The following is a 16043-nucleotide window of genomic DNA, read 5'->3' on the forward strand; positions in this document are numbered from 1 at the left end:
ATTTCACCCGAAGGTGTGTTGGAGAATGTGATAGTTAAAGTGCATGATTTCATATACCCAGCTGATTTTCATGTTATAAAAATGAGTGAGAATGAATCGGCTGATACTAGCGGAGTGCTTTTAGGAAGGCCATTTTTACGCACCGCTAAGACTATAATTGATGTGTTTGATGGAACCATATGCATGGACTATCATGGAGAGAAATACACCTTTAGCATTGATGAAGCTATGAAAAAACCTCTGGATGTTGAAAATTTGCATGCTATCGATGTTATTAACCCCCTGGTCCAGGAATATCTTGAGACGGAATTAATGCAGGAACAGTTCAACAATTCAGAGTTGAGTCACTCTGTTGACAAGGAGGTAGCAGGGTGGTGTGAAACCCTATTGACTCAGGACATGACAGACGAACAAATCAATGAAGCGATCATGGCATTCTGCCACCAACCACTATCATTCAAATCGACTTGTTCTGTTCAAGCAAAATGCCCAGACGAGGCAACCGGTTTTTGGAAAATGGCGACCAGGATCTTGGAAAATAATCCCTTACCTCAAGAAGTCGTCGCACCTAAGAAGGAGCTGAAGAAATTGCCCGAGAGTCTAAAGTATGCCTACCTTGGAGAGGATGAAGCTTTCCCGGTGATAATAAACAGCCACTTGACAGAGGAACAAGAGAATGAGTTACTGGAGGTAATCAGGAGGAACAAGAAGGCCATAGGATGGACTCTCTCAGACCTGGTGGGAATAAGCCCTGACCTTTGTATGCACCACATCAGACTGGAAGAAGGTGCAAAGGCCCATAGAGATCCGCAACGTAAGCTGAATCCGAATATGAGGGAGGAAGTTCTGAAGGAAGTCCTGAAACTATTGTCCTTGGGAATTATCTACTCCATTCCAGATAGTGAGTGGGTCAGCCCAGTTCACATAGTACCTAAGAAGTCAGGGATACAGGTGATCAAGAACGATAAAAATGAATTGGTACCGACTCGGTTGGTGACTGGATGGAGAATGTGCATTGACTACCGGAAGCTTAACGAAGCCACTAGAAAGGATCATTTTCCCTTGCCCTTCATCGACCAGATGTTGGAAAGATTGGCTGGGAAGTAGTACTTCTGCTTCCTTGATGGATACAGTGGGTATTTCCAAATATATGTAAATCCTGAAGACCAAGAGAAGACTGTCCGTTCGGCACTTATGCATACAGAAGAATGTCGTTTGGTCTATGCAATGCACCTGGAACCTTTCAGCGTTGTATGATGAAAATCTTCAAGTGGATAAGGCCAAAGTGGATGTGATCTCGAAGCTACCCTACCCTACGAATCAGAAAGAAGTCAGAGGATTCCTGGGGCATGCAGGATTCTATAGAGGATTCATCAGGGACTTCGCGAAGATTGCGCAGCCGCTTACTCATCTCCTTCACAATAATGTGGAATTCGTCTTTAATGAAGACTGCAAGAAGGCATTTCAAATGTTGAAGGACAAGCTTGTCTCTACTCCAATAATCAGAGCACCAGATTGGAATCACCCCTTTGAGGTGATGTGTGATGCAAGTGATTTTGCAGCAGGAGAGCAGCAGGAGCGCAGCAGGAGCGCACCTGGGTCAGAGGATCGAGGGGAAGAGTTATGTCATTTTCTATGCCTCAAAGACCCTCAACCAGGCTCAAAAGAACTATGACGGTACAGAAAAGGAGATGTTGACTGTAGTGTACTCATTTGAAAATTTCCGACCATACTTACTGGGGTCGAAAGTGATAGTCTACACTGACCACGCAGCCATTAAATATCTCCTGGCCAAGAGAGAGTCCAAACCAAGGTTGATCAGATGGGTGCTACTACTGCAAGAATTCGATTGAGAGGTAAAAGATAAAAAGGGCACAGAGAACAAAGTCGCAGATCATCTGAGTCGAATATTTTAAGGGGACATAGACGAAGCCATACCCGATGTCTTCCCCGAGGAACATCTTTACTATCTAGGGAAATCTGCTAGACCTATTAACTAGGAAGCAGTATTGGTAGTAACGGGTCCAGGAACATCAGACAAGGGGAAACATCCGATTAATACAGCGCCATGGTTCGCTGACCTGGCACCCTATTTGGTCACAGGAGAAGTGCCAGGTTTTCAAGAAATTTCCCAGGCCCAGAGGATGAACTTGAAAAGTGAAGCCAAATACTACTTCTGGGATGATCCTTATCTATGGAATATGTGCTCAGACCAAGTTATTCGACGATGTATTCCAGAGTGGGAACAGAGAGACGTACTCAACCATTTCCACGCCCTGGCATGTGGAGGTCACTTTGGACCTAGGAAGACTGCCAGAAAGGTTTTGGACAGTGGATTCTATTGGCCGACACTGAACAAGGATTCCTTTGAATTCTGTCAAGTTTACGAGAGATGTCAACAGACAGGAGGTATTTCAAGGAGGGACGAGATGCCCCAAGTTCCAATAATAGTTTGCGAAATCTTTGACATATGGGGGATGGATTTCATGGAACCGTTCCCATCTTCTTATGGAAACACTTATATATTGGCCGCGGTGGACTATGTGTCCAAATGGATAGAGGCAAAGGCTACACCCACCTGTGAATCAAAAGAAGTAGCCAAGTTCCTGAAGGCAGACATTTTCAACAGGTATGGGGTGCCTAGAGCTATAGTCTCAGACCAAGGAACACACTTCTGTAACCGCACCATAGAGGCATTGATGGGGAAATACGGTGTACAACATCGGTTATCTACCCCATATCACCCTCAGTCGAATGGTCAAGCTGAAGTCTCAACCGGAGAAATCAAGAGCATTCTGGAGAAAACGGTAAATACTACGAGGAAAGATTGGAGTAAGCGTCTTGATGATGCTCTCTGGGCCTATTGGGCCATAAAAGAGATGAATATGAAGGCGCCGGCATGTGAAAAAGAAAGGAAGCTGCAACTACAAGAACTGGAGGAACTAAGGCTAGAAGCATTTGATTCTGCGATGTGGTATAAGGAAAGAACAAAGCTCTGGCATGATAGAAACCTCTAGGTCAAGGAACTACGAGTGGGGCAGAAAGTACTTCTTTTTCAATCTCGGCTTAAGCTAATGCCTGGGAAGCTGAAATCCAAGTGGATAGGACCGTACACCATCGTCGGCTTTCGAGCAAATGGAGCAGTGGAAATCCAAGGAAACGCCCCAAATTCTGTTCTCTTCCTCGTCAATGGACATCGGGTAAAGGTATTTAGGGATAATTCAGAATTGCATGTAGTGGAGGAAGTGCCACTGCACGCATACGTAATTATTGCCTAACTGGTCAGGCAAATGATTATTCTCAACGAACTCCTAGGTCGGGCAAAAGGGGAACAAAATTTTATCTGTGAACTGACCTAGGGGATCTTGAGAATACTCGTTTGCAGGTGTAAATAGTTTAATCGCTTTTATAAAACAAAAAAATCCAAATAAAGAAAGAATATGTTCGAAGCACCAGGCTCTTTAGGGAAATTGTTTTGTCATTCATATCCTCAACCTAAGAACTTAGTGTTTCACCTTTTTTTTCCGAAATCATGAGTCGCTGAGGGGAGAGAAGAATTTCAGAGCAAGATTTTGGAGGGAAGTCGGTTACTTTTTGAAATTTGAAATCCATCTTTTTAGGAGGCGTATGGTTGCTTACATCACCCTGCAACCGTTCGCCTGCCTCTAAAAACAAAGAAAAAATAATAATATTTTCCTTTTCCTTTCAAATCAAAAAATCCCAACCGACCCTTCTCTCTCTAATCTCTCAAATCTCTCTCTGAATACACAATTTCTCTCTAACCCTAATCCGAATTTTTTTCCTAGTCTTCGTGAAATCTTTGTAGAAAAACCATGGAGAAGGTACCAGCTACTACTGCAAGCACGGAAAACCCCACCACAAGGCCGCCTTCCGGCGATTTGTCAAAAATACCGGCGGATCTGACAGCAAAGCCGCCGGTTCTCGCGCAAGCAACTTTTCCAGTACTTGATATACGCTCCGAGTGGCAATCGTCCTCAGTTCCAGAGCCCTCTGCCGTCGAAGACCCTAAAGAGGCGGCATTCTTGAAAGAGTTGGAGGAAAAATTTGGCAGTAAGGAGGAGGCCAACAGAATATTCGCCCTCTTTTCAGCGATGCACCAAGGAAAATCTGCCGGAGCCGGAGCCGCAGCCACAGCGCTACAACCGCCCAGAATCTAGGGTTTAGGGTTTAGGGTTTAGGGTTTCCTGAGGATACAACAGCCAAACCCTCGATTCCACACTCGAAGGAAACCCAAGCCCCAATCGAAGAGTCTACCCAAGATCAACCACATGCAAAAACGGGGCCGAACCCTAACATCGCAGAACAAAAGGGCATGGGTGGACTTGAGGAGGAACAGGAGGGCGTTCGTGGTTTTGCGGAAGAGCTTGATGGGATGACGGTGGACGACTTTGGGAATGAGGATGCATGGGAAGGTAAAATGTCTGTGGAAAAATCTGGTGTGGGGGAAACCCTAAATCTGTATGTCGAGGGGGGACCCCCTTTGAATCCGTTGTGGGGGCAACCCCAAGATTGTTTGCTGAGGGGAAAACCCCGAAACACACTGAGCAGGAGACTCCGCAACTATCTAAGGGGGAAACCCCATCCATGATTGTTGAGGGGGAAACCCCGAAATACACTGAGGAGGAGACTCCGAAACTATCTAAGGGGGCAACCCCGACCATGTTTGCTGAGGGAGAAATCCCTGAAAAGTCTGAGGGAGATGAGATCCCCGTAATTGCTGATACACAGGAGCCCAGAGAAGAAGGGCTGAAGGTTATTGTAGACCTGGTGGATGCACCGGAGGACGAAGATTCACCCATAAAGCGGAAAGAGTTTAGGAGAAGAATAAGGAGTCTACTGGATGAGGTCGACAACATTGACCAAACCCAAGAACCAAGATAACTTTCCCTAGAGAAGGTTGGTGCACAGGAGGGAGTAATTCCTAGGTCTGAAGAAGACAGTGCGGAGGCAGAAGGAAGTCGCTTAGCATTGGAGCGAAAGCGTAGAGGAAAGCACGTGGCCACTCCTCGACCTAGGAAATCAACAAGACTCGCTTCAATCAGAGATGAAGAGTCACCACTCCCCGCGCCTATCAAAGTTCCCTACACTAAGGGACAAGTAGTTTCTGGGTCTGGCAGTCCGGGCCAGAGGAAGAGTCGGAGGAAGAAGAGATGCTGAATTATGAGTGGACAGAGATCTAGGTCACAAAGAAATTGCTGACATCCATGGAGAAATTCGATGACCCCAAGCGAGCCCAAACATACAAAGACAGGAGTGCAGTAAGTTGGCTAAGTCTGGGAAGCGCTTTGATCTGAAATCTCTGGAACATATCGAGTCAGAAGAGGAATTCTTGTCCTTTATCAAGGACATTGGCATTGAATGGTTGTTGAACCATAGTGACCAGGAGGTACTGCTCATAGCAGCGAGGGAATTCTTCTCAACTTTCAAGCTCAAGGCAACCACTGACCCGGATGCAGACTCGATCTCCTTCCGCCTTTTCAACATAGAGCACGAGATGAGTATCAGGGAATGGTCTCTGCGTATGGGATTATTCACTAATGCAGAGGATGACGAAGGAATCTGGATTGATCGGATGTTCGGGCCACCAAAGCATACCCCAGGATTTACACCGCAGACCGCATGGGAGTCTATCACGCATGGAAGGAGTGGAAAGTTCAAGACGAGTGTCTCGAAAGGCATACACATCACAAACCATCTCTTAATATTCGCGCAAGAGTTTATTGGATACAATCTGATGGGAACCGCGAGCTCCGCCATTACTACCACCGAGTTATACTTCACATGGTGCATGTCCAAAAGAATTAAAGTCCACCTTGGTTATTAGTTAGCCCAAGCCTGCCATCAGATGGCCGCAAATCCCTCTCGCCACATGTACACTTGTCATTTGCTGGGTGCCTACATCCAACGTAATTTTATAATGAAGTTTGGGAAGGCAGAACCGGATGTGACGATGTGTGAGCCACCGGAGGTGTTTAGTATGGATTATTTTTTCAATAAGGGGCTATTGTACATGGAGGGAGAAGAGGTATGCTTTTACGATGTAGGGGCAAACATGGACAAGGTAAAGTAGGAACCGGACCTGGTGGAGGGTGTGATGAATGCGGACGTGGAAGAGCTGCGAAAAGAGATGGATGTGATGAGAGAGGAGCTCGGAGGAGTTAGAAAGGAGCTGCAGGGAATCAAGGGGAGTCTGAATGTCCTGGCCGAGAGGTCATCAGCGCAGAACGAAAGGATGACCGATGCGGTCAAACTAATGAAAAGGATGGCAGAATGGCTAGAGGAGAAGCTTTCCCAGACCCAGCAGAGGCAGCCTCTTAGACCCGGTACTGCGGTCAAGCACCCCGGTCAGGGAAGCTCGTCACTCCAACAGTTTCCGTCTGCGTCAAAGCCTTTGGTAGCCTCGTCTGTGTCTGCGAAGAAACCCCTGTATAATACCTCGTGATAGCTGCAGAAGAAGCGCTCGAGTCGCCGGCTAAAAAGAAGTTGAAGTTGAACCGCCCCAACGTACCATCCAGGTCTGGCTCCCAAGGGGGCCAGACACAGAATTGATACCCCCGTTGACCAAGTAAATTTTACAATTCAGTTGTTTTTATTTATTTTATTTTCTTTCTTTTGTATTACCGTGTTTTATTTGCGCTGAGCATGTTTTAGTTGTTGTTGTGTGCATTCTCCCACTTAGCCCAATCCTTGGTCTAAGTGTGAGAAGTTTTCGTTTAGGTTGAGCATGTTGTTTTTCTGTTATAATGTTGTTTTCTCCCACTTAGCCCAATTCTTGGTCTAAGTGTAAGAAGTTTATGTGTATACTCGGCATGTTGTTCTTTTTATATCTATCTTCTCCCACTTAGCCCGGTGTCCGGTCTAAGTGTGAGAAGTTTTCTTGTGTTTTGTATGTGTTTGTTTTCTGTGTTTTGTTTTTACTGTGTTGATGCACTTTTTATTAGCACTAAAAATACCTGCAAGTATACATGGTAGATCTAGTATAGCTAAAGGTTAGTACCGGGATATCGAACACGGGGAATATAATTGCAATTGACTTTCATGTACTAAGCGTCAAATACTATCTAGAGAAACAAAATTTTGGGTTTTAAACTAAACAAAATTAAATAAAGTAAAACGATAAGGGCGAAGAAGATAGAATTAGGCAAATAGAGGAATTTCAAGGATAATGATTTCACTAACTCTTTAGATATTCTAATTAGTTCTACGTTCATCCGACTCAAGTTTTACCACGATTTCTCCCTATCATGCATCAATACTCATGTCACAATTATTGTATGAACATAAAAGATAAACCAATCAAAGCTATCATCGATCAAAGATTGACAATAATCAAGGTAACGACTAATTAGTCGAACAAAAGTTCAAGAATAATCAAGTGGAAACGAGTTCTGAACATTAAACATAAAAAGAACTACTAAATATTCAAATACTATCAAACCTCAAAATTCTATTGTTTAGCAATCCATAGACAGATGAACTAAAACAATAATTAAAGTACGAGACATGAAATAACAAACAAAACACAAGGATGAATCTTGAAGTCTTCATGCTCCTCTTGCCTTACTTCAATCTCCAAGAATAATGGAAGAATTAGGTTATGGAGTAGAGAAGGAGGATGGAGGGGGAGCCATGAAGGCTCCCCTTTTGGGGGCTATGGAAGGGTTTTCTTTTCTATGAATGAGGTTATGGGGTATATATAGGCTTTAGAAGGATTTAAATTTGGTAATAAGGGTCCTCCAAGCATTAGGAAATATGTAATTTTCGTTCCCCATAGTAGAAGGAAAAGATTTGGCTTCACGAGGTAAAATCTTCTTTCCTTCTTCAATTTTCCGCCTAGACTGCAGCTGGCAGCTTTGCGCGACTTTGGTAGAACGGCCATAACTCTCTCCACAGAACTCCGATTGAGGTTATTCTTGTACCATCTCAAAGCTATTTTCAAGGTGAAGAGAATGGTATGTAGAACTATCCGATCGGATTTCAGGATCGCCGGAAAATTGAGTTTGAACACAGCTGTCGCGCGCCGCGTTTTTGTGGCGGCCCGCCGCACCTTGGCCGGCGGTCGCCGCACGTAGTCCAGTAGCTTCCACGCACTTCCCGGCAGTCGCCGGGCGTGTCTTTTTCACCGCTGAGCGCCGGCGGTCGCCGGAAGTGTTGCGGCGGTCGCCGGAGAAGCTCCAAATTTCCTACTTCGCGTTTTTACTCCCTTTTTAGACTCAAATATGCACATTTCTCACAAAACATGTCAAAATACCAAAATAGATCAAATACGCAAATAATGCAACTTTAACATTAAAAACGGGCCAAATAATGGCCTTAAAACCGTGCAAAATCCGAGCGTATCATGTGTGCACCAACTTCCCTATTTCCCCCCTTCACTAGGATAGCTTGGAGACAAGCTTGAGTGAAGTGGGAGGGGGTGAGGGAGTTAGTGCAATCTGTGCTCAGCATGCGTAAGAGTCCCTAGGTGTAGGAGTTAGTTTTTTTTAGGATTTGTGTGTTATTGTATGTTTTAAGCATGAACAAGATTTCCTTAGGGAGAGTAATTGAACATAGGATGCACTATAACTTTGAGGCGTCTTTCCTTAATAAGCCAAAATCGGTTTGAAAGAAGTAAGGAAGATAGAAGATGCCTTAGCTAACCTAATTGTGAAGCCCCATTATATCAGTGAGTTAACAATGTAAAAAATGGGACTGCCACTTGATGCTTAGGGAGAAGAATGTAGAAAGGAGAATATGGGAAGAAAAGAAAAAATATATCTGGAGGAATAAGTTGGACGAAGTCCAAAGGAGGTAAAAAAAAAAACTCATATTTTGGAGGTATAAGTTGGACGAAGTCCAGGAAAACAAGGAGGTATAAGCTGGACGAAGAGGGGAAAAAAGAAAGGAAATAAGAAAGGAGGTTAGAAGGAGGAATTCTCATAACCCGAGGCATCAGTGGCAGAAAATAACTTAGAGCGATTGATCCTAACATCTCTGGTGAGGAATGAGCGATCGAGCGAATCCAACAGCTAGTAAAGCTAAAAGGCTATATGTACGAGCTGACAAACCGACTAGGTGGATGAAGGGAATGGGAGGATTTGGAGTGTAAACTATTTGATTGACCTTAAACTTGTGGGGACGGATGCTTAAAAGTCTGAACTAGTTCATGCCAATGTGTTTGTTTTTTTTAAGTGTTTGTTTTCCTATTTTCTTTCTTTTTATGTCAGTAGTATGTCAAGGTCTAGGAGTCTAGTGTCTTAGGGGTCGGTCACAAAATAACCATGCATTGAAATTCGTCTTATTTCTTTCTTTCTTTCTTGTCTTTATACTTGAGGACAAGTATAGTTTAAGTGTGAACAGTTTGATAAGGCTAATTTCATGCATTGGTTATGGGTTAAATTCTATAATTTCCCGGGTCTGACAAGGTTTTGTAAGCCAGGTGTGTAGAGAAAAGGACAGATCCAGGAAGAAGATGAAATCGCCTGGAGAAGGAAGCTGGCAGAGGAAGCGAGCAGAAAAGGGAAGAAATTCACTAGACGGAGGAGAATTCTGGACAAGGGCAGAATGGGAAGCACAAGGAAGAGTCTAGAAGTTCCGTCCCTTATAAATAAGAGCACGCTCCTTACATGAGAGCATCAATCCATCACCTTTAGCTCTTAGCTTAGCTTTCTCATTCTCTACACACACACTTGGGGGAAATTAGTTTCGGGGGTTCACGGTCAGAAAATTCATCGGAGTTGTGTAACACGTCTCCACGGGAGGCGAAGATACAATATATTTCCTGCTTTCAGTTTATGTTTCTGAATTTCCCGAGACTTCGTTGTTCGAAGCTCGGCCGTATCTTGTTAAATTTCCGTTGGATATTGCACTCTTGTGCTATGGAATTTCTGCTATGGTTTCATTTCATGTTATCGCTGCATTTTCTGTTTAATGTTTTTGCGATTGATCTGAGTTGGAAGTTGAATTGTGTGGAGATTGTAGTAGATCGGTTAAATCTGGTTGAATCTGTGTGATCGGAGATGGAATTTGTTGTGATATGTTGTTGATGGCTTGGATCCGGAGTGGACGAAGCGTTCAGAGTTTGGATCTGTTCATGTTTGCATGGTCTGGATGTTTAAATTTTGTTTCCTTAATTACTTCGTATAGGGATAGTAGATCGGTTTAAATTTCAGTAGTTAATCGTAGTTATCGGTTTGATCTAGTTTGTTCTGTTTCGTTTTGTGTTTTGCTCTGTATTTCCTCTGCATTTCGTGATCAAGGTTTTTGAGAAGATGAAGTCACTGTTAGTTAAGCCTTTAGTTAGTTAATCTGCAGCTTTTCATTCGTACTCCGCTATTTTGGGAAATGGTCCCCGCGATTCAATTTTCCTCTGTCTAGGTTAGTTTTAGGAAGCCGTTTATTAGGTCTGGTAATTGTTTTCACTGGAGAGTGGTATTGAGTACATCTTGTTTATCGTCATGCATGTTCCCGTTATTCCTGCCTAGATCTAGCTGTTAGAATAGAGCATTTCGTTTCCCGAGTCTAGGAATCTAATCTCAACCCCAAAAATGCGTGGCAGCAGCCAAAAACAGTTTTCAGATCTCCTTACATGTTTACTTACACATCCATCTCTGTGGGATTCGATCCCTACTTCCATGTACTAATCCTTTTTAGCATATCGGGTTGAGGGTTTTGAAAAGCAGGTTGTGATTGTGTGCCCAACGACAAGTGATTTCGAGGGTTCTCTGAGTTCCTAGACCCTGTAACCTAGTGGATTCTCTGGATAAGAAGTTTGAATATATTGACATACTCGCACGAGAATTTCCCAGCTCTTCACTGGCCTATGGCTAGCCTATTGCTATTGGAGATGCTCTAATAGAAGTCATATTTGGTATAGACATGTGTTTTAAGAAATGTAAAGAATAGTGAGTTGACAAAGTTGATGGAATATGAGATCTACTTTTTTATATTGATTTTATAATAAAATGTGATTGAAGTGAGCTAGTAGAATGTGAGACCATTAACCCTATTTACCATTTATAGTAAACATAAAATATGACTTTTATTGTGAATTAAATGGAACAAAATAATAAAATGTGACTCTTATTGTAGGACCGAGGAAAAATTACATAGTTGCCATTTCAGAGAATTTATAAGGGAAAGATAACTATAGACTAAATTGAAAGGAATAAACTATTGGGCAGTAGAATTAATAAAATTAACTTCTAAAACATGTATAAATACCAGTTCATTTGAAGTCGTATGTCTGATATTCACACTCATCTTTTCTATTTTAAGCTATTTAAAACATTAAATTGCAGTATGTTTCTTCAATGTGTGCTTCTTATGATTTTTATTCATTCTAGAGAATGGTGGTAGCATATAGTATCAGGTAATTTTAATTTTAATTTTAATCAATTAAAATTCTTCATAATATACTGCCTTTGACTATAAAAATCCATATTAACAATGTAATTAATCATGCACAAAAAATTTATGTTTGATTTATCATAACTAACATTATATTAGTTGTTCTTTTATAAATAAAAAATTTGATGAGTGAGAGTACAAGTTGTAACAATCCAACAATAATAAAAAGAAATGAAAAAAAAAATACAAACGACATCACAACAACAATAGAGATGATAGAAAAAGAAGACAACAAGAGTCAAAGCTAGAGAAGAACAAGCCAAACATTAATCGGTAACACCAACGCAGCTAGCATCCAAGAACCACTCAATATCAAAGCAGACACTAAACAAAGAAGAAACAAGCATTCCCCCGACAATGTAGTCATCTTCTGCGTGGGCTTGTTCCTGTTGCCCAAGTTTAAATGAATAGTTTTGTGTAATTAAATTAAACGCTTCTATAGTACTCCGAGTATTATTTTTATGTGCGTATTTACAATTAAATTGATTGATGGTTTTAGCTGTATTAATAGTATATTATTATTATATGCATTTAGGATTACAAAACTTCACATAATGATAGTATTTCTAATTTTATTTAGTTATTTAAAATCTTAATATCCGCTTTAAAAATAATATGGATTGTTTATTACTCGGCGTCGGTACTATAGTTCAGAAGTACATGAGTTCTAAAGTAGGGGTATATCAGTATATGGAAATCTCATGATAATTATTTACAATAATAGAATGGCCCACTTTTTTCTCTCATGGTTCTCTCAATACTCATTGCATCCATATCTTCGCCAGTGAGTACCATAGTATTCTCCAACCAGAGATACTTCACCGTAGCAACTCCTGTCAAATGTATTACTATATTAATAAAATTTGAAAAACAAATATTTCCTCTATCTAGTGGTACTCCATTTAACACCGTAATTTATTATATTAATAAAATTTGAATAACAAATACTCACTCTTTCCCATTAAATATGCAACATTTGCTTTTCAGCACATGATTTTATATAGTGTTGTGAAGAGAGGGTAAAATAAGAGAAAAGAAAAAAATAGAAAGAGTATTATTTCCATTTTTAGAAACGTTTTATTTTTAATGGGACAGACCAAAAGGAAAAACATTTTATTTCTAATGGGAGAGAGGGAGTATTTACTACTACTCCGTTTACGCAAGTTTTAAAAATAATTGAGAACTTTATGAAGTTCATAGAGTGGAAAAGAATAGAGCATGAGTTTCATTTTTACATGCAGTTTTATACTAATATAATGATTCAATGGAAGAGTGAACTACAAATTAAGGATCTGCGTATAACATCTTCAATAATTTTAAAAACTATGATAAAATCTTATTTGTTAAAAACTACTCCATTCGTTCTATAGTACTGGAGATATTTCTTTTCGGTACGAAGATTAAAAAAAGGTTAATGTAGTACTATTAATATAGAAGAGAGTAAAAAATAGAGAGAATAAAGTAAGAGGGAGGGAGAGAAAAAAGTAAGAGTGAGAAAATGTATTATTACTTTTTACTAAAAAATTAATGAAATGACTCTATCACTATCGAATGTCTAAAATGGGAAAATGATTTTATTAGTATGGAACGGAAGGAGTACTATTTCAGTGGTTTTTGTGATTTCAACCTAGGCTATTAAAAATAGCAATACAATGACATGGATATATCAATACAAGTACACAAAAATATCAACACAATTGTATTAATATTGTACATGTGTTATATTGTATATTTTGATACATTTGTTGAAACTGCTTATCAACAAATACAAATCTATGAAAAGTAAAATAAAAATTATTTAATTTATCATCCGACTATCGTCCGACATATGATATTGAAATCTTGTCAGAATCCTTACAAAATTACATTTAATTTGATACCTCATCTGTCCCATAATAAATGTCATATTTAGGTGATAGTACTAGATTTTATGATATTTTGTATTGTGTGTTGGATATTTTAATGAGGAGATAGGAGAGAGATTTATATATAAATATAAAAAATGGACATTTTGAGTGAGACAAACTAAAAAGGAAAGGTGAACATTTTGAGTTAGACAGAGAGAGTATCTTTTGTGGAATAAAATGAAAAGAAAGTGTGACATCTACATTGAGACATAGGGAATATTTTTTGTGAAAAAATAGTTTAAACCGAGAGAATTATGTAAATTTAAAATTTTGAGACAATTTTCGTGGAGAGAAGAAGAGGTTAGTTTTACTAACATATAATATAAGAATGGGCATTATTAAAATTATTTATTTAATAAATTTTTAAATTTGAAATATCCACTTGACATTATTTAAACCACTAGATCTCCAATTCTAATGACAAAGAATTAGTCTTAGTTATGTATTGAAATAAGTTATTTTTTTTTATCACAATCTATATATAAGGTCCTGTTAGGTTGCTAACTATCTTTAAATTAATAACTAATAAGTATGTCAACATGCATGTTATATAAATGTCAACACGAAGTAATTTGTATGACAATTAAATTTTGTTAACATACAAATGTCTTTGTACTGACATGTAAATATGGATGTTAACACAAGACATACGTATGTCATCTACAGTTTGTTGGCATCTACTAACATACATAATATAGTTATCGTTATCAATTAGCAAATACTTTTTTTTGTCCACAAATAGGAGTCCCATTCATTCCGTCACAGATTTTAAGAAATGTTAAGAAAAGTAGGTGGAAGAAAGTTAGTGGAATATGAATCCCGCTTGTATATATTAGTTTTAAATGGTACGTATGTGAGTGGAATGAGTTAGTGGAATGTGAGACATCTCTACAATTTATAGTAATTATGAACCGAGACTCATATTCGCGGACGGACCAAAATAGAAATACAGGACTCCTATTCGCGGACGGAAGGAGTATTTCTCAGTTAATCATATATATATAAGGATGTATTCATATTCTAACGCTAAATATATGTAAAATACAAACACAAAATACTTCTCAGTTCATCGGATCTTTATGAAATATGTCTATTCCACACACTTGTTAGCACATAAGCATCACTCGCAACTCGCACTACAACGAATTCAATCAAATGCTTTTATGAAATATGTCTGTCCCGCTTATATACTAATTAGTAGAACTGCCTCTAAAGAAGTTTGAGTACCTAGAATGATGTTTTGTCATAGTTTGGGGTACATAGAATGATATTATGTCATAACTTGAGGTTCAATGAAAATACTTTAATACACTTGAGTGGCATATTGGTTAAAAGAGATGGAAAAAGGGCATGAAAGATCCAAAATATTGAAAACACACTTGATGAGTCTCGTTCTAAGCCTTGATTACTGGTCAGTATAACGTGCTTTATTGGATAATATCTGCAAAATAGTTGCTAGTGTGCAGGTTGAGGTACTAAATCAGGAGGAAAGGATCAGAATAATTGGCGTGAAAAAGTAGTAAAAGAGTGTGCAACTGGTCAGTATGAGCAGAAAAGGTGTAAACTGGCCAGGATGGATGCTACGGAACTGGACACGAGAAGGAAGGACTTGCTTGGAACAATCACCTACTACAAAATTGTCATTTCGCATGAAGAGGCAGCCCTAGAAATTAGGGCAAGCCACCCTATAAATAGGAGCTGAACATAAGGAGACTAAAAACTTTATCATCACTTTGAAATCACTTTTGAGAGAATAGCTTCATTAGCTCTAAGTTCCACTCTCTAAATCCAGCAGCCTGCCATGAAGATTCCGGCCACCAGCCGGCGGGGAGTCATCATGCCTGAATCATTCCAGCCGCCGTAGTCTAGTTCCAGTTTCAGAAGAAGCCATCAACCATTTACATGCTTTCTTTTAATGCTTTCTTAGTTTAAGAACTTGTTTTGCTTGCATTAAAGTTGGATTCTAGTAGTTACTTTGGTTGGAAAATCTTTTGGGTGATAATCTTGAATGCAATGAAGTTTATTGTAGTTTTATTTTGTGTTTCAGCTTGCTTACGATTTCATTCTGCCTAGTTAGCTAGATCTGGTAGTTTTATGTTGATTTCTGTTGCTTAAGTGCTTGAATCTGCCTACCTTAGTTAGATCTAATCTTTCCTTAATGTGTTTACAAGTTATAATCGGTTTAAGTTTCTAAAAAATGCATGGAATTCGTTTCTGTTTGTTTCTGTCACTCTGTCCTATTGACCAGTATGCGTAAATCTCAGTTTTTCTTGCTTTCGTTCTTGATTTCAAGTTAAGTATTGCATTTACGAATTTTTGAGCTTGAGCATTCATCAATGGAGTTTGTTAGATTTGGTTAGTTTAGCTTCGTGAAGAAGAAAATGTCACAATCAAAGATATGTTACTTTTGTTACTTTTTGCTTTTGTACTTGCACTTTTTCAGCTTTTCTGCAACCCAGCAGCCAGTCTGCCAGCATGTCCTTTGATTCCCTTTACCTTTTGTCTAGCCATTTTTAGTAAGTTTTATCTAGTAGCTTCTCATATGCACAACTAGGTGTCCAGCTTTCACAATCACGTACACATCCAGTAGCATTAAGCATTTAGTTACCTACTGGTCAGTATAGGTAGAGTCTCATTTTAATTTTACGCCTAGGTAGAACTCAACCCCAAAAACGTGGTAGCTAACCAACCCTTCCAAAATGTCTTTGCAATTGCACTTCGCCTACA

General features: G+C 39.7%; 1 protein-coding gene across 1 annotated transcript; it reads left to right on the top strand.

The window, feature by feature from the left end:
* The first annotated feature begins 1222 nt into the window (after positions 1–1222).
* LOC125194551 (uncharacterized mitochondrial protein AtMg00860-like) lies at positions 1223–1675 on the top strand. Its single transcript, XM_048092812.1, has one exon. The coding sequence runs from the start codon at positions 1223–1225 to the stop codon at positions 1673–1675; it is 453 nt and encodes a 150-aa protein (XP_047948769.1).
* The last annotated feature ends 14368 nt before the right edge of the window (positions 1676–16043 follow it).

This window comes from Salvia hispanica, chromosome 1 (genome assembly GCF_023119035.1).
Source record: "Salvia hispanica cultivar TCC Black 2014 chromosome 1, UniMelb_Shisp_WGS_1.0, whole genome shotgun sequence".
Lineage (NCBI taxonomy): Eukaryota > Viridiplantae > Streptophyta > Magnoliopsida > Lamiales > Lamiaceae > Salvia > Salvia hispanica.